Source organism: Monodelphis domestica, chromosome 8 (genome assembly GCF_027887165.1).
Source record: "Monodelphis domestica isolate mMonDom1 chromosome 8, mMonDom1.pri, whole genome shotgun sequence".
Classification (NCBI taxonomy): domain Eukaryota; kingdom Metazoa; phylum Chordata; class Mammalia; order Didelphimorphia; family Didelphidae; genus Monodelphis; species Monodelphis domestica.
In genome coordinates, this window is record NC_077234.1 from 204,089,548 (window position 1) to 204,114,610 (window position 25,063).

General features: G+C 37.3%; 1 protein-coding gene across 3 annotated transcripts in view; it reads left to right on the plus strand.

Moving 5' to 3' along the window:
* VWA3B (von Willebrand factor A domain containing 3B) overlaps positions 1–25,063 on the plus strand; it is a 282,451-nt gene that overhangs the window by 22,645 nt on the left and 234,743 nt on the right. For all 3 annotated transcript variants that reach the window (XM_007501072.3, XM_016424839.2, XM_007501073.3), the window contains exon 6: positions 4,116–4,275. In XM_007501072.3, coding sequence (XP_007501134.2) covers positions 4,116–4,275 — 160 coding nt within the window. The remainder of the gene's footprint in view (positions 1–4,115; positions 4,276–25,063) is intronic.

Sequence of the window (25,063 nt, forward strand, 5' to 3'; positions counted from 1 at the left end):
AGAGCATTGATGACGAAACATACTGTCTACCATCCTAGGAGAGGTGAAGAATTCAGCATAAGATAATATTTTTTTTGAGCATGGCCTATGTGGAAATTTGCTTTGATAAATTAGACATATATACATTGTTTTTGTTTATTTCTGGAATTAAAAACAATCTTTACCTTTTATCTTAGAATCAATATTGTATATTGCTTCCAAGGCAAATGAACAGTAAGGGCTAGGCAATGGGAGTTAAGTGACTTGCCCAGGGTCACACAGCTAGGAAAATGTTTCTTGTATTCTTAGTGGGGAGGGGAGATTTTGAGGTGGGAGGGTGAGAAGATGGAACTTAGAGGATTAAAACAAACAAAAGTTAATATACATAAATGTATATTTGTGTATAAGTATTTATAATTGCATATATGTGGTACACCCTCACATACATATATAAACTTGGAAAGTATAATCAACAGAATGATCAATCACAGTACCTGAAGACTAATGATGAAATATGCTGCTGACTTCAGAGTGCAGATTGAGATTCTTTGTAGATATTGACAATGAGAAATTTTGTTATATTTGTAACAGGTTTTGCTTTTGTTGCTTTCTCAATGTAAGGAGGATGGAAGTGGTAGTCAGAAAAGCTTGACACTGGTTATATATTATATTTGAAATTAAGTCTTGTTATATTAGTTTAGAGATAAGAAGTAGAGAAGCTGGCTTGAGAAAGAATTGGAGTTTGAAACAGAGTTCAGACAGAGTGTCAGTTTCAAATGTTGGCAGTGTGTGTGTGGTAATGGTTTTTCTGTGGTGGTTGGTTTCTGGGAGTTATAGTCTCTGTGAGTGGTGGGAGCAGGTGACATCTTTTCTTTCTCTCCTCACTGTCTGAGGTAAAAGGAAAGAAAGGAAAAATCTGAAGGAGCTAAGTGATTTTTGTTTTCCAACTTGGGAAACACTAGTGACTGTCTATTGCTGTTACATAAATTGTTTTTATATCTGAGAAGACAAAAGATAGACTTGGTCTTTGCTTTGGACTCTGAGTCTGCTAATAAGGCTCAGAGTCCTAATTTGGTTCTTGCTGAGGCTCAGCCAGCTAGCCTTTGTTATTTTATAACTTGGAGACAAAGTTACGAATTATATAAGAATATAAGGATACTAGTGTTTAGTTTACTGTAGAATAGGGAAAATTTGGATTAGTCAGATCAGGAAGGATCAGTGTAGCCTGTAGAAATAGGAGAAGCAATTCCTTGAAGAACCAGGGAGTTTTACTTGAATAGAGTTAGAAATCTTTTTTTTTTATCTTTATATTCTTAATAAATAGTTTATTTTTATATAACAAGAGTCTCCTTAGCATCCTTGTGCTGGTCCTGAATAGAAGTTCATTTATGAGCTTCACTTCACTTATATATCAATATATATATATATATAATATATATATCCTGAAGATAATTTGTAAGCACAGCAAGCAGAGTATCAAATCAGTTTATAATCAATAATCAAGTAGGTTTCAAATTTTCTTATTTACTCTGGGAATGGAAAAAAATTAGTATTAATTTCCCACCTTGTGATTGCAACTTTAGCAGTTCATGGATGGTAGCTATGCATCTGCTAGATTTAATTTTTTTTTTAAACTTGGGCATATAGACATGACTTATGAGTGAGTATCTTTGGTGATCTGAGGCCCTGGTTCTTCTGTCAACAGGGGGAATAATTTCTGATTCTTACTTCTATGATGTAGGTTATTAAAGAGATGAAATATAGAAGCAGCAGTCTTGAAAAAAAAGTGCTAGTGAATACAGTATAATTTTCCATCTTTGATGGGAAGCAGAATTGTAGGCAACATTCTTTTTTTAAACCCTTACCTTTCATCTTAGAAATAACACTGTGTATAGGTTCCAAAGCGATGAATAGTAAAGGCAGTGATGGAGGTTAAGTGACTTGCCCAGAGTCACACAGTTAGGAAGTTACCTCTAGGTCTGGCTCTCAATCCACTGAGCCACCTAACTGCCCCTGGGCAGCCTCCTAAGAGAAGCCTTCTTAAGGTTTTTATGAGGATAGGAGAACTCCTAGCCACTAGAAGTGATGTTGGGAAAACAAATTAATTTCTCTGGGATCTTGGTCTCCATTTGTAATATAAGACTTGGACTATATAATGCAATATATTGTAATATAATGTAATATAAGAATTGGACTAGACCAATCTGTGGATCATGGGCTGGTTGGGAATGGAAGACATTGAGCTACTGTAAATGGTCTTGAAATTCATAAATCATTTTGATCTTTAGTTCCAACAAAATTTATGAACACTTTTATATTATCAGTGCATCATTTAGGTCCAATAGGAGGGTTTTTAAAAAAATTTTTTAGAATGAAATGGTATCTTTTCAGAGTAACATTTTTTGTCATTATATATTTTCTCAATAGTGAAGACTTATATGATTTGCATGCAGTGGTATCAAATTTTTTGTTGTTAAAAAGGATGATAGCCAGGTGGCTCAGTGAATTGAGAGCTAGACCTAGAGATTGAGGCTTGTGTTCAAATTGGGCCTCAGAAACTTCTTAGCTATGTGACCTTGGACAAGTCACTTAATCCCCATTGCCTAGCTCTTACTGCTCTTCTGACTCAGAACCAATACATAGTACTAATTCTAAGACAGAATGTAAGGGTTTAAAAAAAATAGTAAAAAGGGATATTCATACTTGAAAAAGTTCATAACCTTTGGACTCTGGATGATCTCTAAGGTCTCTCTTAGCCTGAGAGGTCTTTTGATAAATCTTGATGAACTATGGAAAACTGGGTTGCTTAGATTTAGAATTATGTGTATATAGATGTCATAGGTTAATTTGCATGACCGGTACCCTAAGTCTTTTTATTTTCTCATAAAATGATTGGAATGTTGTGCTTCCATATAAGTTATTTCTGATATTTCTTTACTCCTTATGCAACTTGTGGAAGATTTTGAATTTCTGACCCTTGTGGTCATTTGGGATCTATCTGGTCTTAATATCTCTTCTCATAGTTAGAATATTCTGCTTTGAATTGTAACAGTCAAACACTGGTAAAAATATGGTCCTCAGAACTACTAATATTCTTTGTTGTAACAAAATACAAACAATACATTACAAACAAAGGCTTTCTTCTTCCACACCTACCCATCCACATAATGAAGTACCTTCCTAGAAAACACTTAAGCATAATGATCGGGTAATACAGCTGATGATACATGCCACCTTCTTGTTTTATACTTTATACATTATCCATTGTTTTTAACCTGAATAAGCTGTATAGTGTTCTTTTGATTCTATTTTCTTTGCCTTGTATCAATTCATGCAAATATTCCTCTTTCTCCAAAATCTTTCTATTTTCTGATTGATTTATGTGGAAATATAATATTAATATAAATGATCATTAAATATAACATAGTATATTCAATTACATTAACACAATTTGTATAATTATTCATGAATCATTGGGTGTCTAGAGTCTAGATTTCTTTTATTACAAATAATGCTTCTTTGAGTATTACAGTATTTTATGGAACTGTTTTTGTCATCAAAATGATTTTGATACTTGCTTACTATCTGTGAGAAGGGGAAGGGAAGGAAAGGAGGGAGACAATTTTGATCTTATAATTTTGGAAAAAGATATGTTGAAATTGTTATTACATGTAATTGGGAAAATAAAATATCTTTGAATAATGAATAATGAATAAAAAATGATTTTGATAAATTTTGATAATATTTTATTTCATGGTTTCAATCAATTAATAAATAAGCATTTGTTGAGAACTTATGTGCTAAGCTTTAAAGAAATGGATTTCTTATTAGTTACTAACTATAATGTTAGTAGTATCTTTCTTTTTCTTTTCTCTCTTTTCTCCTTCCTTCCTTCCTTCCTTCCTTCCTTCCTTCCTTCCTTCCTTCCTTCCTTCCTTCCTTCCTTCCTTCCTTCCTTCCTTCCTTCCTTCCTTCCTTCCTTCCTTCCTTCCTTCCTTCCTTCCTTCCCTCCTTCAAATAGATGTATAATATGGTGAAAGTTCTTTGAGCTTTATTTTTTAGTATTCTGTTGTGGTGATCCATGTAGCTGATCAATTGACTGCTAAACCACCTTCCAATATGATTCTTTCCCCCAGAGCTGCTCAGAACATACACAAGTGGCGTCATGAATCTGTCATTGCCAGTGAATACCACATAGACTCTGCTATTAAGTGGATTAAGAACCTCACATGCCAGCATTCTGTGGCTTCTGATAGTGCCATCAACGCTATACGTGAAGCTAAAAGAGATGACTCCGTAAGTGTGCAGACATGACTGGCCCTAAAACAAGTTATGAAACAGATGGAGTTTTTCTTTAGTGCCTCACCATTCACTTTTCACCTTTCACAACCTTTGTGTTGCTACAGACTTGTCTAGGATTGCTGACCTCCATCATAAGCTTAATGCTCTGACTTTTATAAAAAAATTTCCAAAATTTCCTTCTGCCTTCCAGACAGATTTGAGGGTTATAGACGATTACACATGCCTTGAAAATTGTCTGAGAGATTACATGATACTAGCAAATGTGGAATATACCTGTCTTTCTAGAATACTGATGCTGCTCTTGAGAAAGACCTAATCAGCTCCACTGAAACCTGATATGCTTATCTAAGCCTCTTTTATTTTGTTGACATCAAAATAAGGGTCATGAGAAGGAACAAGGGAATCCCCCAAGCCTCTGTGCTTTTTTCCATCCAAGAAATCACATTTCCTTCATCTTCTCCCTTCTTATCCCAATCATGAACAAGTTTCAAAATTAGTAATGTGTCTAAAATGTCATTTGCGTAGATAAGACATATGTATCTGGATTTAAAAAAATAAACATTTTTATATCTTTTATTTTTATATCGACTATTTTCTAAATATATTCCTCTCATTTTCCTCCCAGTCTCATAATAATTTAAAAATGAGTCAGTCAGATGGTGCCTGCAAATGATCCACATATATAGGCCTCTATTTCTTCAAAAAGATCAGGTCAGGGAAAAAGATATCTTCAAATATTTCTTACTTGGGGTCAGGCTTGATCATTATAATTTCTCAGAATTTAGTTAAACATTTCTCTGGATTCACTGTATTTATCCTTTCTTAAAGTGCAGTAATATTCCATTATATTCATTGCATTGGGGTCTGTTTAACCATTCCCCAATTGATGAACATCTTCTTTGTTGCCATTAATGTTTTGGTATATATGAGGCCTTTCTGTTTCTTAATGATTTCCTTTGAGTATATACCTAACAATGGAATCTCTGAGTCAAAGAGTATAGATATTTTAGTAATTCTTTTTTGCAGAATTTGCATAATAAAACACAGCTTGTTGGCACAGTTGGAGAGGGCTCTAGACCTCAAATCAGGAAGACCTGAATTCAAAACTTTCCTCAGACATTTACTAGCTTGGCTAGTCATTTAACTTCTTTCTTCCTTAGTTCCTTCATTTCTAACCTACCTGCCAGGGTTTTGGTAAGGATAAAAGAACATGATATTTGTAAAACACCTTGAAAACCCTGAATTGTTATGCTATATACATAGTAGTCGTTGTTATGATTGTTATGAATAATTTCAACTTTCTTCCCAGAATAGCTGAACCAATTCATGTTTTTTTTTTTTTAAACAACAATGCCATGTTGTTTTTCCATAATCCCTCACTGACTATTTTCATCTTTGTCAATCTATCAGGTGTGAGGTGGAAATGTGGAATTGTTTTTTATTACATTTCTCCTTTTTTTGGTGATTTGGAACATTTTTTATATGGACATTAATAGTTTGTAATTTGTCTTTTGACAGCTATTTGTTCATATTCTTTGAACATTTATTTATTCGGGATTAGTTGCCTAAATTTTGGATAGTAGAACCTTATTGGTTTTTTGTTTTAATTAACATAAATCTAGACCTCTCATAGAGTGGAGGTAGTCTGTAAATGTTGGTATTATTAAAAAAACAAGTGATCTTTAAGATATATAAAAATGAAGGGATATAGAAGTAGAGGAAAAAAAATCTTTAAAAAAAAGAATCTCATCAGATATTTTCAGTGAAAAGATTTTCTTTCTACATGTACACTTTTCTTCTTTTCTAGTTTAATTTTATCCATTTAAAAGCATTTGAATTTCATATTGTTCAACCTGGTTCTGGTTTCCCAAATTAGGAGGCACACCAGATAATGTAAAAGCAAGAGGTACTGCTTTATTACAAGCTCGAGCTTGGATCCCACCACCTCCAAAGCAGATGGGACCCTGAACAAAGTGGGGAGAAGGATTATATAGGGTAGGTTTGAGTTACAGAAGAGGATATCTTATCGGAATACTGGTGTGATGCTTAAAATAGTGGAAGACATAAACTGTGACAGATACAAGAGTGGTTGATTTAAATTGTGACCACAGCAAATATGTTTCAAGACAATGTCTTATTTTTAAATCAAATATAAGGTGGTCTCCAGGGAAAAAATCCCAATTATTAAATATACCCAAGTCAGCTGGGTTTTATAGAGATTTTAATTAATACAAATGAACCTCCCTGACAATAGTTTGCACAAGTTTCTAGGGGTGCAATGCCCATGTAATCTCCCCCCTCTCCAAATATTTAAGGGAAAAGGGGTGATGGTCTCAATATTCTGTAGCTTCTTCAGAGCTGAGAATGGTTGTAGAGCTGTCCCTGCCTATTGTCAGGAGAGGGGTATTGGCTGTAGGCAATGCCCAGGGCTTCAGGCTGGAATAGTTGCCGAGGTTACAGTGGCATCTAGGTGACTCCCATGAGTGCTTTTACCCTAGAAGCAACTAGAGAAGTGACAAAGTTACAAATGCAAGGTCCATATATCCCACAGGGGAGTAGCCAAAACTTGAACAGGGAGGGAAAGGCTGTGGACACAGGGTCTTTAGGGGCATGTCCTCAGTGAATGCCTAGGACCTATGTAGGTGGGGATATGCTTGGAAATGTGAAGGACATGTCCAGTGACTACTTCCCCCAATTGGCAGACAGGTCACAAGGGGAGAACCAGTCCCTAAGACAGAAGTGTAGAAACCAGGACTAGGGCAAAAACTGGAGCAACAGATATAAACAGAGAAAATTAGTACAGTAGTAACTGATATTACACATTTGCATTTGGGTATCTTAGTCAACAGACTCCATCTTCAGAAATCATTTCCTGACAGGAATAGATGCCTTTAGGAAATTGGATTCCTGAGTTGTTTGCAGAGTTGTATGTGATGTTTCTGTTAAAGAATATCCTTTTTCAAACATTTGCATTCATATAGCATCTATAAACACTTGAGTAACAATATTTTACAGATGAATTTCTTTACCCCAGATTCTGGGGAAAGTCCAAGAAAGCTTTGAGCTATATTTCCAAGCTCAAGATCCAAACTTCAACTGTGGTAAATTAAGGCTACAAATACAAGCCATCTATTAATAAATTTCACCTTCTTTTCAAAGTATGTTCCCTAACAATTTAAGAATTTTCAATTACTTATCTAATAGGTTGTTTGAGGAAATGGAAACTTAATTTTACAATTTGAATTATATGCTGATTATGGGAATTTGTCACAAAGGAAAAGGCAGAGAGGGAAAGTATTTCCTCATATCCCAAAGGACACATGCTTCATGTACAAGCCAAGGCTGTCACTGGCTCATGCCATTAAGGATTAACAGCCTAGATGGTCAGGAAAGTTCAGTCCAAGGTGAGCCTTGGGTTGTCTTCTCCAACCATCCTAGACTTTCTCTCTCCTTAGAATACTTCCTCACCATTAGATCCCAGAAGCCTTCTTTTTCCTTAAAAGATAAGTCTCACCCATTACAGATGAAAGAAGTTCTGCTTATCAGCAAATAAGAATTTCCATATCCTCAAACAAGCCTTTCACATCCCTACAAGGCTGATCACTCAGTTATTCTTATATATTTTGGCAATAATTAATTTATCACAATTTAGTCACAAAACCTGAACAGGAATGTTGAATTCATTAGTTCTACAGTAAATACAAATCAGGGCTAGATCATATCCTGGCCTTAGTCCATCAGAAGGAACTAAGACAAGATCAGTCAGTAATCTCTCTAAGGAAATTTCAGAAAAATTCCAGAATTATTTGTGATTTTCCAAAACCACATAAATCAATTCTAGATATTATCCCTAAGTTAAAGATCCAATTATGAGAGCAGAACATCTATCTGTTCTCTTTCACCTTCTCTCTCTCTCTCTCTCTCTCTCTCTCTCTCTCTCTCTCTCTCTCTCTCTCTCTCTCTCTCTCTCTCTCTCTCTCTCTCTTTCTCTCTCTCTCTCTCTTCCTTTAAAACCCCTCTGCTTAAAAAGCAGAACACAACTTCCATTCTTCCTTTACAAAATCTCATACTCAAGCGTTATGGACTTTAGATCAAAGTCCCTTTCTTCCGAACATACCTTCTCCACCTTCCCTGACTTGCTTTTACCATCATAAGTCAAACAAACATTCTGTTGGTATCACTTCAATTGCTAATTGGTAACCCAAAAGAATTCTTATTTAAAGGATTACATCATTGAACCACTGCATCTTTAGCATAGTGCTCATCAATTATAAATTTCAGTTCATAGTACAATTTGGTAAACTGAGGTAGCCACTGAGTATTGAACAAAATCTATGGTACAGTCAGGTTTAAAATGAGCTTTTGTTTACACCCAAACAATACTTAAAACACGTGTTCTAGCAGCAACTCACATAACAATCATAAAATTCTGAGAAAACATTTTCCACATATATGCCATTTTTAACATCCTACCCACTCCTTGGCTACTGTTTGCAACATGTACATCAAAATGTAATCAAAATATCAACCAGCATATTCCCAATGTTTGTGTGAGGTAACTTATCAATTACCTATCACTCAACTCATTTTATCATTCTGGACATGGAATGTTGGTATTAAGATTCCACACTTCAGACAAGCTTCTTGGTCAGACAGGGCTAGCAACTGTGAGATTTAAAATGGTTGAGGTCTTAAATTGTAGTGATTAAAATAGTGGAAGATATAAATTGTGATAGATATAAGAGAGGGTGAGTAAATTTGATTGCAGAAATATGTTTCACTACAGTGTCTTGGGTTTTAAAATCAAATATAAGGTGGTCGCCAGGGAAATATTCCCAATTATTCAAATACCCAAGTTAATTGGGTTTTATAGAGATTTTAATTAACAATACAATGAGTAATCAAAGAAAGAGAGAGAGAGAGTAAGAAAGGAATAAGTATGAAGGGCCTCAAGCCAATATGGCCTAGACCTGAGTCTTAAAAGAGAAATCAGTCAGTTTTTTTAACACTCACCACAAAGTCTGACTAAACAAGGATTCTAGTGACACCAGGCCAGCATCCTTCCTCAAAGAGTCTTCCAGCAAGAGATTGTTTCAAAGGGCCTCTCTCAAGAGCCTCCAGAGCTCCTACCCCAGAGGGACAGAGCCCCTCAGAGGAGCTCCTCAAAGAGCTCTCCTTCAGAATGAGAGTCAGAAATCGAGATCCAGATCCTTCATGCTCTTCTCTGATCTCTTATTTTTAAGGGCAAAATCTCCTCTGTCACCTCCCCTAAGTCCTTACATCTACCAATCACTGTAAACATCTAAAGGACCGTCCATTTTGAATTCACAGCTGAGTAGTTTTAATCTCTTTAGTAAGTCAGAAAAAAATGCTGCTGTGTCGACAAATTTCATTAGAAAAAACCTCTGAATAAGTTATCACCCTTTTAGGTTTAAGTAGTTTACAAGTTGCCACACCTTTATAGGTACTTAGTATCCCATTGTATCAATTCTAAAACAGTCATGACTCAAAGAACTTCCTGTCCCTTCCATAAGCATGGATCAAAGCACTTTCATTGTTCTCAAGGAGCTCTCTGTCCTAAAGCAGTCCTAAGTAGGGTGGAGTAGGGATATTCCCAAGGCAAGGAGCCCTCACATTCAAGTAGAATTCTCACTATCTGCTAGGGAATTTTTTTGAGTAGAAGATTCCCCAATGGGGGAAACCCCCTAACATTCATAAGTCTGAGAAATTTTGAGGTTTACACAACATTTGCTTGCTTGAGCAGCTTAAAACCTCCAAAATATGCAATTAAAATGTACTCATCTTTAAGTTCTATCATACAGTGGTTGTCAACTCTTTGAAGTCCCTATTTCAGTTCCTAAGTATCAGTGTGAAACAATTATAAGTACTTCTTTCTCCTTCCTGTGTGCAAGGAAGGGGTTAATATTTTATGAGCAATTCATCCTAAGGCTGCTTGGCTTGATACTTAATATCCTTGTCCCATCCTTTTTTTATCTTTTTAAAAAGATATCTTTTTATCTATTTTATCAAAAGCTTTTTCTGCATCTATTGAGATAATCATGTGGTTTTTGTCAGTTTGCTTCCTAATATGATCATTTATGTGGATGGTTTTCCTAATATTGAACCATCCTTGGATTTCTGGTATGAATCCTACCTGGTCATAATGAATAACCCATGTGATGATTTGCTGGCGTCTTTTTGCTAGTATCCAATTTAAGATTTTTACATCTATATTCATTAAGGAGATTGGTCTATAGTTTTCTTTCTCTGTTTTTGACCTGCCTGGTTTGGTTGGGATCAGTACCATATTTGTGTTGTAGAATGAATTTGGTAGAACTCCTTCTTTGCTTATTCTGTCAAATAGTTTGTATAATATTGAGATTAGTTGTTCTTTGAATGTTTGAGAGAATTCATTTGTGAATCCATCTGGACCTGGGGATTTTTTCTTAGGGAGTTCTTTGATGCCTTGTTCAATTTCTTTTTCTGATATGGGGTTGTTTAGGTAATTTATTTCTTCCTCTGTTAGTCTAGGCAATTTATATTTTTGTAAGTATTCATCCATATTACCTAGATTGCCATATTTGTTGCCATATAATTGGGTATAATAGTTTTAAATGATTGCCTTAATTTCCTCTTCATTATAGGTTAGGCCTCCCTTTTCATCTTGGATGCTGTCAATTTGGTTTTCTTCTTTCCTTTTTAAAATTAGACTGACCAGTACTTTGTCTATTTTATTTGTTTTTTTTCAAAGTACCAGCTTTTAGTGTTATTTATTAAATCAATAGTTCTTTGACTTTCAATTTTATTAATTTCTCCTTTGATTTTTAGCATCTCTAATTCAGTCTTCATCTGAGGATTTTTAATTTGTTCACTTTCTAGTTTTTTATTTTGCATGCCCAATTCACTGACCTCTGCCCTCCTTAATTTGTTAATAGATGAACTCAAGGACATAAATTTTCCCCTGAGTACTGCTTTGGTTGCATCCCATAGGTTTTGAAAGGATGTCTCATCATTGTCATTTTCTTCAATGAAGTTATTAATTGTTTGTGTGATTTGTTCTTTAACTAACTGGTTTTGGAGAATTGTATTGTTTAATTTCCAATTAATTTTTTATTTACCTCTCCATGTACCCTAATTATTATTTTCATTGCATTGTGATCTGAGAAGGATGAATTTATTATTTCTTCCCTTTTTCACTTGTTTGCAATGTTTTTATGCCCTAATACATGGTCAGTTTTTGTGAATGTGCCATGTGCTGTTGAAAAGAAGGTATATTCCTTTTTGTCACTATTTATTTTGCTCCTCATATCTACTAACTCTAATTTTTCTAAGATTTCATTCACTTCTCTTGCCTTTTTCTTATTTATTTTTTTATTTGATTTATCTAGTTAGGATAGAGGAAGGTTCAGGTCTCCCACTAGTATAGTTTTTCTATCTATTTTTTCCTTGAGCTCAACTAGTTTCTCCTTTAGAAATTTGGATGCTATGCCATTTGGTGCATACATGTTGAGTACAGATATTTCCTCATTGTCTGTACTGCCTTTTTTCAGGATGTAATTACCTTCCCTATCTCTTTTAACTAGATTTATATTTACTTTGGCTTTGTCAGATATCATGATTGCGACCTCTGCCTTCTTTTTATCAGTTGATGCCCAATAGATTTGGCTCCATCCTCTTACTTTGACCCTCTGTGTATCTACCTTCCTCATGTGTGTTTCTTGTAGACAGCATATGGTAGGGTTTTGGATTCTAATCCACTCTGGTATTTGCTTGCGTTTTATGGTTGAGTTCATTCCATTCACATTCAGAGTTATGATTACCAGATGTGTATTTCCCAGAATTTTGATTTCTACTTCTGGTCCCAGCATTTTGATTTCTACTCCTGGTTCTGCCTTTTCTTCTTTCACTATTTCCTTCTACACCAATGTTTGTTTTTAATCAGTCCCCCTAGTTCTCACCCTTATTTTACTTCCCTTTCTACCCCCTTCCCTTCTTATTCCCCCCTTATTTTCCCTGTAGTCTTTCTAATACTACCCCCACCCTCTCCCTACCTTGTATCCCCCCCCCATCCATTTGTTACCTTTCTACTCCCATATAGGGTTCAAATCTATTCTTTGCCCCAATGAATTGGATTGTTCTTCCCTCTTTGGGTCAATTTCAATGCACGTAAGTGTTGAGTATTTTCTCTCTCCAACCTCTTTACCCTTCCAGTGTATTGATGTTCTCCCCCCTCCCACCATGAGCTTCTTTGTGACATATAAATTTACCCCCATTTGTTTTTTTCCCATTTCTTTTAGCATTAACCTCTTTTTTTAGCTCTAGTTGTATATCACACATATATATGCACTTATGCATACATATATCTATATACCTATTTATGTCTTGTCATTTCATCCTCTACACTTTGTCACTGTTCCCTCTAAATCTAATTTTTCTAGCTTCCCAGATGATAATAACATTTTTTATGATTTACCAATGACCTCTTTTCTTATAGGGATACATAGCATTTTAATTTATTGAGTCTCTTAAAAAAAGCTTTTTTTTTGTTTTGCTTTTCTTTTTTCCCTCTTTTTAAATTACCCTTTGATGATTCTTTTGAGTTCTGGGCTTGGGCATCAAATTTTCTGTTCAGATCTGGTCTTTTCTTTACAAATTCTTGGAATTCTTCTATTTTGTTGAATGACCATACTTTCCCCTGTAAGAATATAGTCAGTTTTGCTGGGTAGTTGATTCTTGGTTATAGACCTAGTTCCCTTGCTTTCTGGAATATCATATTCCATGCCTTTTGGTCCTTCAGTGTGAATGCAGCCAGATCCTGCATTATTCTCACTGTAGTTCATGGTATCTGAATGACTTCTTCTTGGCAGCTTGTAATATCTTTTCTTTGATCTGGTAGTTCTTGAATTTGTCTATAAAATGCCTGGGTGTTGTCAGTTGGGGATTAAGTACAGGAGGTGATCTGTGGATTCTTTCAATCTCCACTTTTCCCTCTTGTTCTAGAATATCAAGGCAATTTTCTTCAATAATTTCCTGTAATATTGTGTCCAGGCTTTTTCTTGTGTCATGGTCTTCTGGTAGACCAATGATTCCTAAATTGTCTCTCCTTGAACGATTTTCTAAATCCTCTGTTTTGTGAATGGGATGCTTCATATTTTCCTCAATTTTTTCATTCTTTTGATTTTGTTTTATAGTGTCCTGCTGCCTTGTGAGGTTACTTAATTCTGGTTGTTGTATTCTGGTTCTTAAAGACTGGATTTCATTCCTGGCTTTTTGGTCATCCTTCTCCTTCTGGTCTGATTTTCTTTGGAAGTCATCTTTCATTCTCTTTACCTCATCTCTCATCTCCTTTGCCTCATCTTTCATCTTCTTTGCCTCATCTTTCATCTCCTTTGCCTCATTTTCCAGCTGGTTGATTTTGGCTTTCAAGACACTATTTTCTGTTTCCAGATGACTTATCTTAGTTTTTAAATTCTTTTCCCAATTGTCTTCAGCCTCTCTTAATTGTGTTTTGAATTGCATTTTGAGTTCTTCCAAAGTCTGTATCCAATTCGCTGGGATTTCTCTTTTATTGCTTGCCTTCTCCTCTGTTCCATTTGCTCTTAGATCATTGCCTGTATAGAAGCTGTCTATAATTTCTTTCTTCTTTTTCTGTAGTTTGCTAATATTTACCCCTTCTTTGCTCCCTGTGTCTTTCCGGGCTCTTGCTCCTCTCATTTTTTTTTTTGTTTTGTTTTGTTTGGGGGCTTTCTGACAGTCTCCCCTCTTGGAACGTTGTCAGGAGATCTCTCCATGAAGTCTGTGGGGGATGGGTTTTGGAATTTGAGCTTCCCTGTCTTCTGGAGGCTTTTGATTGGATTAAAGCCCAGCAGTCTGTGGGGGAGGGGTGTTGGAGTTTGGGCTTCCCTGCTCTCTGAAGACTTTTGATGGGATTAAGTTCAGCTGGGTAGGGCTGGGTATGCTCTGATGCCAAAACCTCCTGGAAGTCTGGAGCAATATGGAGAGTTTCTGCAGCTCTGACCAGGCTGTCCACTCCATGCTCCCTCTCCAGCTCCTTCCCCGCCACCTGTGTTTGATGCTCTGAGCCTTGCACAGCCCTGCCCACAAGGTACACCCTCCAGACCAGAACCTTTGCCTGCCCAGACTTTCCCATTGCTGCTGGAGGCTTAGAGCTATAGGTGTGTGTGTGTGGGAGGATCATGGGACTTTCTTTCTGCCTTCCCCTTAAACCCAAGTGTTCTTGGATTCTGGCTTTTTGGGGGTGTGTACCTTTTGTATTGAGTCCAGGAGAAGGGTTCCTTGGCTCTGTCTTGTTGTTAGGTTTGATTTTCAGTCCCCTAGGAGCATTTAGTTTGTGATCAGTAAGGAAGGGTTTTCAGAGGTCTGAACTTCTGTTGCTTCTAGGCAGACATCTTGACTCAACCTCCAGATTAACCACTTTAAAAAACTTCTTGTGTGTCATATGATTTCTTGTAGCTAGTTCTGACAGCATATACATTATAATAACATCTGATTTGAAGAAATCCCAAGTTTAAATTCTAGAATAAGTTCTTCAACAACATAATAACTTTTTCTGGATGACTTTTATATCTATAAAGTAGCCAGTACAATTTCTGTCCTTATAGAATAAAACATTCCCTCTCTGTGTCAGGCTGGCTATAAATCACATTTAGAGCATTCTCAAATTTACTGAAACCATAATGCATTGCAAGATCTAACAAAACAAACTTCTATCCATGAGTTTTTTTGGGCTGAAATCTGGCTAACATTTCACATTTGACTGACAGTTACCACAATACATGAAATTACATTTGAACCATATCAAAAATCACTAACAATTCTCCCAAGTTGCATGCACCAACCCTTAGAATTAATCTTAAGTGAAACAAAAACTGTGGAGTAAAAATTTCTCTCTCCTGCTCTGAATTTTTCTCCTTTTCTCTCCTTTGGGGGCTCATCCAAAGGAAGAAAGAGGAAGAAATCATTGAATAGATATTCACTTTTGTGCTCTGCTGAGGTTTTTTGATTGTGGGAAGTTCAATCTTGCAACTCCCCCATTTTCCTTTTTGTAAGTGTCCAATTTAAGAATACATAGAGACAAGACTGGGGTCTCACTGGTTGTCTTTCTTTTCAGAATCAACCCTCTTCCTCCCTGCAGCAGAGGAAGAAGATAGATCTGATCAATGAACTGATAGCCTACCGGTTTCTCTCTTTTTTAATCATCTTTGCCTGGATTTTTTGGCTGGCCCTTGCCTTAAAATCTAAGCAAAGAGTAAGGGGCTTCTGTTCATATTATTCCCTCTTTCCTGCAAAATATGCCCAATTGCCACCTGGTGTTAGAATTCAGGGTATCAAAAAGATAATTTCCTCATTTTTTCCCTTGATTTTGCTCAGCTATGCCACATGAGAGAAAACAAACAAACAAAAACACCCAAATGAATTTTTGCTTTGGCTACTTAGATTTATTCTCTTCCCAATAGGAGGGGCCTGTGAGGAAACTTTTCCCTTTGTCTTAATTGGTTTGGCTAGTCCCTATCAGGCTCAATACTCAGGCTTGGTAGCCACTCCACACCCAAGGCTTCCCAGACTGAAAAGGGAGAAGTCCAGCACATCCGTGACCCAAGTTGAGGATGGCATTACAATTTTAGAGTGCCATGGATAGACCATTCCTTTTGCTTATCAAAGGTGTAACATGGTCATTTCAACATTAAAAAGAAATTAGTTTTTTTCAAGCTATTTAGAGCCATTTTTTCCCAACACAAAAGCAGACAGGGCAATACCTGATGGACTGGAGAGTAATGACATAAAGGCACTAAAACTATCCTTTACAACATTTCCAGAGGGCAATATAACCCATCCATCCCCCCTATGTTCCCAAACAGTGAATATCTTGATTTCTGCTCTTGGAAATCCCTCGGTGAGGGTCTGCCAGTGCTACCATTCAGGCCTCATGGCTTCAGAGGACTCTAACCTCTGCTGCAGTGACCTCCAAACCCTCGAAGTGCTGTCCCAGGTTCCCAGGACTCTGGGCAAAGAGCCTCCAACCCCTCAAAGTGAGGGTTTTTTTTCTGCGTAGATAGTTGAAAGGGTCAATTCACTTTTGCTTTGTTGTGGCTCAACATCTCACGAAGTCTGAGAAATGCGTATTAGGCTGGTCCACACTCAGAAACAGGCAGAACTGAATCATTTATTGGGACTGAATTTAACAATAGGCCCTCTCTGTATAATCCCTGCAGTTGGTGGGACTAACCCGGCCATTTAGTCGTATGCTCTAATCCCATGATCAGTTCCCCATCAGTTACAGTCACACATCACCCAAACATTCTCTGACTCGTTTGCCCTCCAAACCATTACCTCTATCCATGCACAGTCCAGTCAGGGAATCCCAGACGAGCACCCATATGTTCGTCCTGGTTTTAGTTTCCCAAATTAGGAGGCACATCAGATAATGTAAAAGCAAGAGGTACTACTTTATTACAAGCTTGAGCTTGGGTCCCATTGCCTCCAAGGCAGATGGAGCTCTGAACAAAGAGGGGGAGAAGGATTATATAGGGTAGGTTTGAGTTACAGAAGAGGATATCTTATCAGAATACTGGGTAGGGTTAGGTCCTTAGGGTTAAGGGTCATTATCAGTTCCTGGAAGAGGGTGGGGGTGTGTGACAGGAGCCCCTGGGGTTGGGGTCCTTATCAGTTCCTAGCACATTCTAGGGTATGGTAACTGGTTCTTCATTAACTTGACTGCAGTGGCTCTAGGGGAAAGGGGGTCAGGGAAAAAATACGTTCTAGGTCTGGTCCTTCAGTATAATTGAAATTATTGATTTTTCTTTTGTAAATGCTTCTCTGTCTTATGTTGAGAATTTGCTTCCTTGCATAACAATTAAAGGAATGATCTGCTTTTCTTATGCTTTTTTAGGGTGTGATCTTTAATATTTAGGTCACATAACCATTTTGAATTTATTGTAGTATATGGTGTAAGACATTGATTTAAATCTAATTTCTACTAAACTGCTTTCCATTTTTTCCTAGTAATTCTTATCAAACATGGAATTCTTTACTCAGTAATTTATATTATCAAGCTTTGGGCTATTGAGTTAAATTATTTCCTATCCTTCCTTGTCTAGTCTCTTTCATTGATATATTTTTCTCTTTTTAAATACAATACCAAATAGTTTTTTTGGTTTGGCTGATGTGGGGCAAGGACACATAGCTGTGTAAGTAGAGAGAATGAGATAGATGTGAGAAATATGAAAGTCAAACAGCAAGACTTGGAAACTGAGTCAATTTGTGGAGTAAAGAACAGAAGTTTAGAATAGTTTTAAAACTATGAGCCTCGGAGACTGGAAGAATGATTGGGACTCTAAGGAAAAAAGAGAATTTTGGAAGAGAGGTGAGTTTTGAGAGGCAGATAATGAGTTCTGTTTTAGAAGTGTTGAATTTGAGAAATCTATGAGACTTTTAACTTGAAATGTCCTATTGTCAGTTGGTGGTGTAGGACTAGAACTCAGGAGGGAGACCAGGGCTATCTGTCTAGCTCTGAATTTGTATAGATCTATATGGCTCCTCTGCATAAATATAATCATTGAACTCAAGGGAGCTGATGATATCATCAAGTGAAAGAATATATAAAGAGAAGAGAAAGGATCTAGGACACATCTTTGGGGGTCCAACTTCATTTCAGGAGCATGATATAATGTTAAAAAGAAGAATAATAAAGTTTCCTGCTCAGGGAAAAGAACCAGGGAGCCTTATTTCAGTGCAGCATGAGCCCACTTGAAGTTATATAACATAAACTGATAATAACTCGGGCATCTTGACTGTGATTTTCCCTAGCTTGGCTCAATGGCATGTAAATAGGACTGGAGGAGCCAGTCAAAGGGTGGGGAGTAACCCATGCTTGGGACTTGTCAAGTGTTCTGAACTGAGTCTCATTCAAGCCAACATCCTGATAGTTCCATAGAAACAAAATGATACACTTTCGAGTCATTCAATAGGTAACAAAAGATTGACTTAGGCATAGCTGAAAAGGATATTCCCAAATTTATGCTCTAATGAATAGATAGAGCTGAGAGAAGCTCTCGAGCCTCTGAATTACCCATGGTGGTCCACCAAGCAAACATTAGGAAATGTCTGAAGCTGCTTGTGGCTGTTTTGTACAGAGGTTACCAGGAAGTGATTTCCATAGCCATTAGTGCCCCAAGCCAAGTCACCACTACATAAAGTTACAGACCAGGCTGGGGCATCCGAGTTGCAGACTTTTTTTTTAGATTGTATTGAATCTTCTCTCCAGGAGTTTCCATTTGCAGTTTAGTTGTTTCAGTTGTGTCTGAGCCCATTTGGGATTTTCTTGACACAGATCCTGGAATGGTTTGCCATTTCCTTTTCCAGTTAGTTTCACAGATGAGGAAACTGAGGCAGACAGAGTGAAGTGTGCCTAGGACCACACAGCCAGTAAGTGTCTGAGGCTGGATTTGAACTCCTTAACATGAGTCTCCCTGATTCCAAGCCCTGGGATTGTGTATTCTGCCCCCTAGCTGCCCCCTATGGTTTTAACATCTTTAAGGAAAAACTGGCTTAATTTGCAGGGGATTAATTGGGGCAGGAGGTGCAGGGTGGAGGGGTGTTAGTGTATTGTCCTTACTTCTCAGGGCATGAGTAGTCTGAGAAGGGGTCCAAGGATTCAAAAGTAAAGAATTGGGTGGAGAATTCAGTGCTACCTCCAAGCCCCAGTAAAGCTGTCATGTAGAATGTCCAAATTCAATCCTAAGAATTCAGATATAATGTAGGGCTACAACACAGATTTCGAATACTTCCTACTACAAAATTCCTTTGTTCCATATGGTTTTTATCCACATGCCATATGTGACTTGCAACAAGTGAGAGAATTGAGGTTATCTCATCGTCACAGCTCACCTGTCATTTTCCCTACTCTTTTTGTGAACCCTTTGTGGGGTTTTCTTGGCAAAGATACTGGAATGGCCTGCCATTTCCTTCTCCAGCTCATTTCACACATGAGGAAACTGAGGCAAACCAGACTGGGGACTTGCCCAGGGACAGAGCAGTAAGTATTTACATAACAAAGGGATACAAAACAGCAAAGGAATGCAAAGGAACCATCTGTTCTGTTTTCAGTGTTAATAATGAAGGCGTGCAAGGCCATAGATTAGTCATCTCCCAATCATTTAGATTTCATTTTAAAATAGAAGATATGAACACCTTGACAGAAGATTGCCCTTCCTGGATGTTTTGTGGCTCCACTTAATAAGTTGCTGTTTATGTAAAGGCAGAGAATGTAGACAAGAAGCATTCTGGGGAGCAGGGGCAAGGAATTCCACTCAGTGGGAAAAATAATTCATAGACCATCTATAACCCCGGCCCGCAAGAGCTGATTGTGACTGCATTGAGTGATGAAGCTCCAAAAAAGAGAATTTCATGAATAGTGAATAACCTTAGAGAAACCCAAGGAGAGGAGGAGACGACCTGCTGTGATGCTTGCTATGGTAATTTTGAGTTTCAAGGGCTCTCAGGGCAAAGGAATGTCTGCAAAAAGAACTCCAAACTTTAAAGTTCTTTCCAGAGCAAAGAAGCTAGCTTGGCTAATCTTGGGTGATATAAATTTGCACACAAACATTTCTTGGCATGAAAATCTATCTACATACTTGCCAATAATTTATATAGTCTCCAGACGGACAATAATGGAATTAGAAGCCCTGTCAGCTACTGAGAAAATGCCACACAGATGGCTTGGGAGCCATGTCAGGTGTCTGGCCTCTGACCGTGTGTAATTTTAGAAACTCCCGCAGATGGAACCTTTGCCTGTGCTGCTTTAAAAAAAAATATATAGCATTTCAAGGCCTTCTACAAATAACAGTATCTCAAGTAGGAATTGGAGCCACTTTAGTGTGCTGTGATTTCTTATAGTGGTCAAAAATGAGATGTGATAGTGTACTCTCATTCTCAGAAAGAGCAGGAGAAAACTTGCTTCTCCTCTTAGTCGTCCAGTGAATTATTTCCAGATGATGTTTCCTTGTTAGCATTTTCCTGTCTAACTAGTGAATAAGAGAAATCTTTAAAATCTTTGTAGCAATCCAGGAATAGTCTCTTTTCCCAGGTTTCTTGGTCTTTATCTAATATTGAGCTATGGACCAACTGGAAACAATTCTTTTTAATCGAAGGGTGGACTGGGGATTGAGATTGAGTTTAGGCTACTCGGTTGCTCTTTAGGAACTATTTACTTTTCTCCTGAATACATATCTGATAATAATATCTAACCACAAAGTACTTTGAAATTTGGATCACTTTAAAAATTCAAAAATATATGTGTACATATATACACATACATGCATACTCTCTCTCTCTCTCTCTCTCTCTCTCTCTCTCTCTCTCTCTCTATATATATATATATATATATATATATATATATATATATCAGCAAGTGTCCCAGCCTCTTCTCCACTCTCCACATTACAGAAGATATGATCTGGGAGACAGACATGCTCATACAAATTTTTCCTTTCATGCTTCCACCTTTCAGTTCATTCTTTGGAGGTAACAATTCACAACTGATTCTTCAAGAATTTCAGTCATATCTGTACATGATGTTCTCTTGGTTCTACTCATTTCATTGTTCATTATCCTGTATAGTTCTTTCCAAGTTTAAAAAAAACCCAGCCTGCTCATTTTTCTTATGGAGCAGAGGTATTCTATCATGATCATATATCAATTTCATCAGCCAGCCATTCCTCAATTAATGGGCATCTCCTCAATTTCCAGTTCTTTCCCTCCACAAAGAAAGCTGCTGTAAATATTTTACAACATAAAGGCTCTTTTTATTTTTTTCCTAATCTACTTGGTTTTGTTTTATAGTGTCCTGCTGCCTTGTGAGGTCACTTGATTCTAGTAGTTGTATTCTGGTTCTTAAAGATTGGATTTCATCTCTGGCTTTTTGGTCGTCTTTTTCCTTCTGGTCTGATTTTCTTTGAAGATTGTCTTTCATCCTCTTTACCTCATCTTTCATCTCCTTTGCCTCATTTTCCAGCTGGTTGATTTTGGCTTTCAAGACACTATTTTCTTGTCTTAGTTCAAGTGCCTCTGTTTCCAGATGACTTATCTTGATTTTTAAGTTCTTTTCCCAATTGTCTTCAGCCTCTCTTAGTTGTGTTTTGAGTTCTTCCACAGCCTGTATCCAATTTGCTGGGATTTCTGGTTTATCGTTTGCTGATCTCTCCCTCTCTGTTCCATTTGCTGAGTAGTAGCTGTCTATTGTAGTTTCTTTCTTCTTTTTCTGTGGTTTGCTCAAATTCACCCCTTCTTTACTCCCCGTATTTGTCTGTGCTCTTGTTCCTCTCATTTTCTTTGTTTTTGGGGGACTTCTATCAGTCTTCCCTCTTGGAGCTTTAACAGAAGATCTCTTGGTGTAGTCTCTGGGGGAGTGTTGTTGGGGGTTTGAGCTTCCCTGTCCTCTGGAGGCTTTCGATTGGCTTAAAGTCCAGCAGTCAATGAGGATGTGTGGGGAGCCTGGGCTTCCCTGTGTTCTGGAGACTTTTGATGGGATTAGATTCAGTTGGTTCTTTCAGAAGACTCTGCTCTCTAAGGGGGGGAGGGGTCGTGGCCTCCCTGGGCTCTGAGGGCTCCTGATGGGATTAGGTTCAGCTTGTTTGTACTGAATGAGCCCTAAAGCAAAAAACCTCCTCCTCCACAATCTGTGTTGAATGCCCGGAGACTGGCCCAGGTTGCTTTCAGGTAAACCCTTCGCGGCCCCTGTTTCTGTTCTTTCAGAAGCTCTGAGGGCTCCTGATGGGATTGGGTTCAGCTGGTGCCCTAAAGCTGAGACCTCCCTTGAGACTCAGTTGGAAGGACCCAGCCAGGGGGCTACAGGCTTCCCCCTTCTCTCTATGTTTCCCTGCTGTCTGTGTTGGGCGTCCCGGGAGACTGGCTCAGGTTGCTTTCAAGGTGAGTCCTTCAAAATAGCCAGCCCAGGGGCCCTTTTGCCGACCCTGAAATTCCCACTGCTGGGGTGGGCTCAGCACTCGGGGTTGGGGGGGATGGGTCCTAGGACCTTCCTTCTGCCTGCCCCTTAGATCCGAGTGATCTAGGGTTTTGGCTTTTGGGGTGTCGTACCTTTTGATCCACGTTCAGGAGGAGGGTTCCCCGGGTCTGTCTTGTTGTTCAGCTTGAATTTCGGTGTCCTAGGAGCTCTCAGTTTGCGATCGGTAAGGAAGGGTTTCTGAGGTCTGAACTTCGCAGCTTCTAAGCCGCCATCTTGACCGGAAGCCTTCCTGATCTATTTGGGGAAAGAGATACAGCAATGCTGAGTCAAAGGTATATACACAGTTCTAAAACTCTCTGGTAGAGTTCTAGATTTCTTTCCAAATGGTTGGATCCATTCACAGCTCCACCAATAGTATATTAATGTCCCCCCTCTTCTAAATTCCTTCCAACATTTGTTATTATCCTTTTTTCATTTTAACCAATTTGATGGGTGTGAGAGGATAACCTCAGAATTGTTTGGTTTGCATTTCCCTTATCAGTAGTGATTTAGGAGTATTTTTTTGTATATCTATATATGGCTTTGATTTTTTTCATTTGAAAATTGTATGTTCATATATTTTGCCCATTTATAATTTGATAAATTTGACAAAGTTCTCTCTATATTTTGAAGGGCTATCTATAAAATCCCCCTTTCCCCCAATTTCTACTTTCCTTCTAATCTTGACAACATTTGTTTTATTTATAGAAAAACCTTTCACTAAATGTACTCAAATTCTCCATTTTTACATCTTACAATGCTCCGCTATCTCAAATTCCTCTTATCGCTAAATCTGATAGGTAATGTGTTTCCTGTTTTTCTAATTTGCTTATGATATCTCCTTTTGTGTCTATATTATGCATCCATTTTTATCTTATCTTAGGGAATGGTATAAGATATTGATCTATACCTACTTTTGCTAAACTGCTTTTCAGTTGTCCCAATAATTATTACCAAATAGTTATTTCTTATCACCCAAACCTGGATCTATGCCTTTGTCAATACAAAGTTGCTATAATCTTTTACTCCTGTTCTTTTATGTCTATCCTGTTAAAACCTTTCTATTTCTTAGCCAGTGCTAGATAATTTTGATAATTACTGCTTTATAATACAATTTAAAAAGTGTGATACTGCTAGACCTCCTTTCTTTACATTTTTTAAAATTAATTCTTTTGATACTCAAGCTTTTGTTCTTCCAAGTGAATTTTGTTACTAGTTTTTTCTAACTCAATGAAATAACTTTTTGGTAATTTAATTGGGATGGCATTGAATAAGTAGATTAGTAGGTAGGATTGTCATTTTATTGGTTTCGCCCATCCATGAACAATGGATATGTTTCCAATTATTTATATCTGACTTTTATTTGTGTAAAAAGGATTTTATAATTATGTTCATGTAGTTCCTGTGTTGTTTTTGTAGGCATATTCCCAGGTATTTTATTCTATCTATAGTTATTTTGAATAGAGTATCTCTTCCTATCTTTTCTTATAGGACTTTATTAGTAACATATAAAAATACTAATGTTTTTTGTGGGTTTATTTCATATCCTGCCACTTTGCTAAAATTATTGATAATTTCAACTAAATTTGTAGTGGAATCTCTAGGATTTCCCACATATACCATCATGTCACCTGCAAACAGAGATAGTTTTATTATCTCTGCCCCTTCTAAATTCCTTCAATTTATTTTTTTTTCATTGCTATTGTGGGCATTTCTAATACTATGTTAAATCATATTAGTGATAACGGTCACCCTTGTTTCACTCTGATCTTCCTGGGAAGTCTTCTACCTTTTCCTGTTACAAATAATACTTGCTGATGGTTTTAGGCAGATGCTTCATGTCATTTTAAGGAAAAAAATCCTTTTATGTCTATACTTTCCAGTATTTTAAATAGGAATGAATATTGTATTTTGTCAAAGGCTTTTTCTGCATCTATTACTAATAATCATTCTCCATACTTTAATAGGCTTTCTCATTTGGATTTTATTAAAAACCTCCCAGGTGAATATGACAGGAATGAGCACTCTCACCTATTTTATAAAGACAGTGAGACTTGGGTTAAGTGATTTGACTAAAGTCACAAAGCTATCCAGTGTCAGAGATGGGAATCAAACTAGAGTTTCTTGGGGCAAAATCTGGCATTCTGTCCCCAAAAAAGTAGGTATCAAGGAACCTAGTCCCTGTTGCCCAGTTCCCACAGGCTGGATACTAACTCCCCCAATCCTCACCACCCAACAGCAGTAACCAGAGCCTTGATTCACTACCAAATAAGATATTTGTAAAGTGCTTAGCACATAGTAAGAACTATAAATTTGTTGTTGTTGTTGTTGTTGTTGTTGTTACCTCCTCCCAAACATCAACTTGAGTGATCAGGGAATCTTTTGATAAGATAACAGAACACTGGGTTTTAACGTTTTCCTTGCCATGGCTCATGAAGGGCCATCAGGTCTCCCCATCTGCCCAGTTGATGTGCCCTCAGGGTTCCCAGGAATTGCCATCTGATCTGCTGCATCCTCTAAGTATTGTCTTCCCTAATTTGAATGGAAATTCTTTGAGAATGGGGACTGTCTTGCTTTTCTATTTCTATTCTTGGAACTTAATATAATAATAGTAATAACTTAATAAATGCTTTCCATTACATTTTGCTGTCACATTTCTCCTAGATTCCAATATAATACTAGTCTTACTCAAAATATTTTAGCGATGACATTGGTCTTTCTTCAGTTCCTCCACCCCAACTTGAATCCTCTCTAGCTACA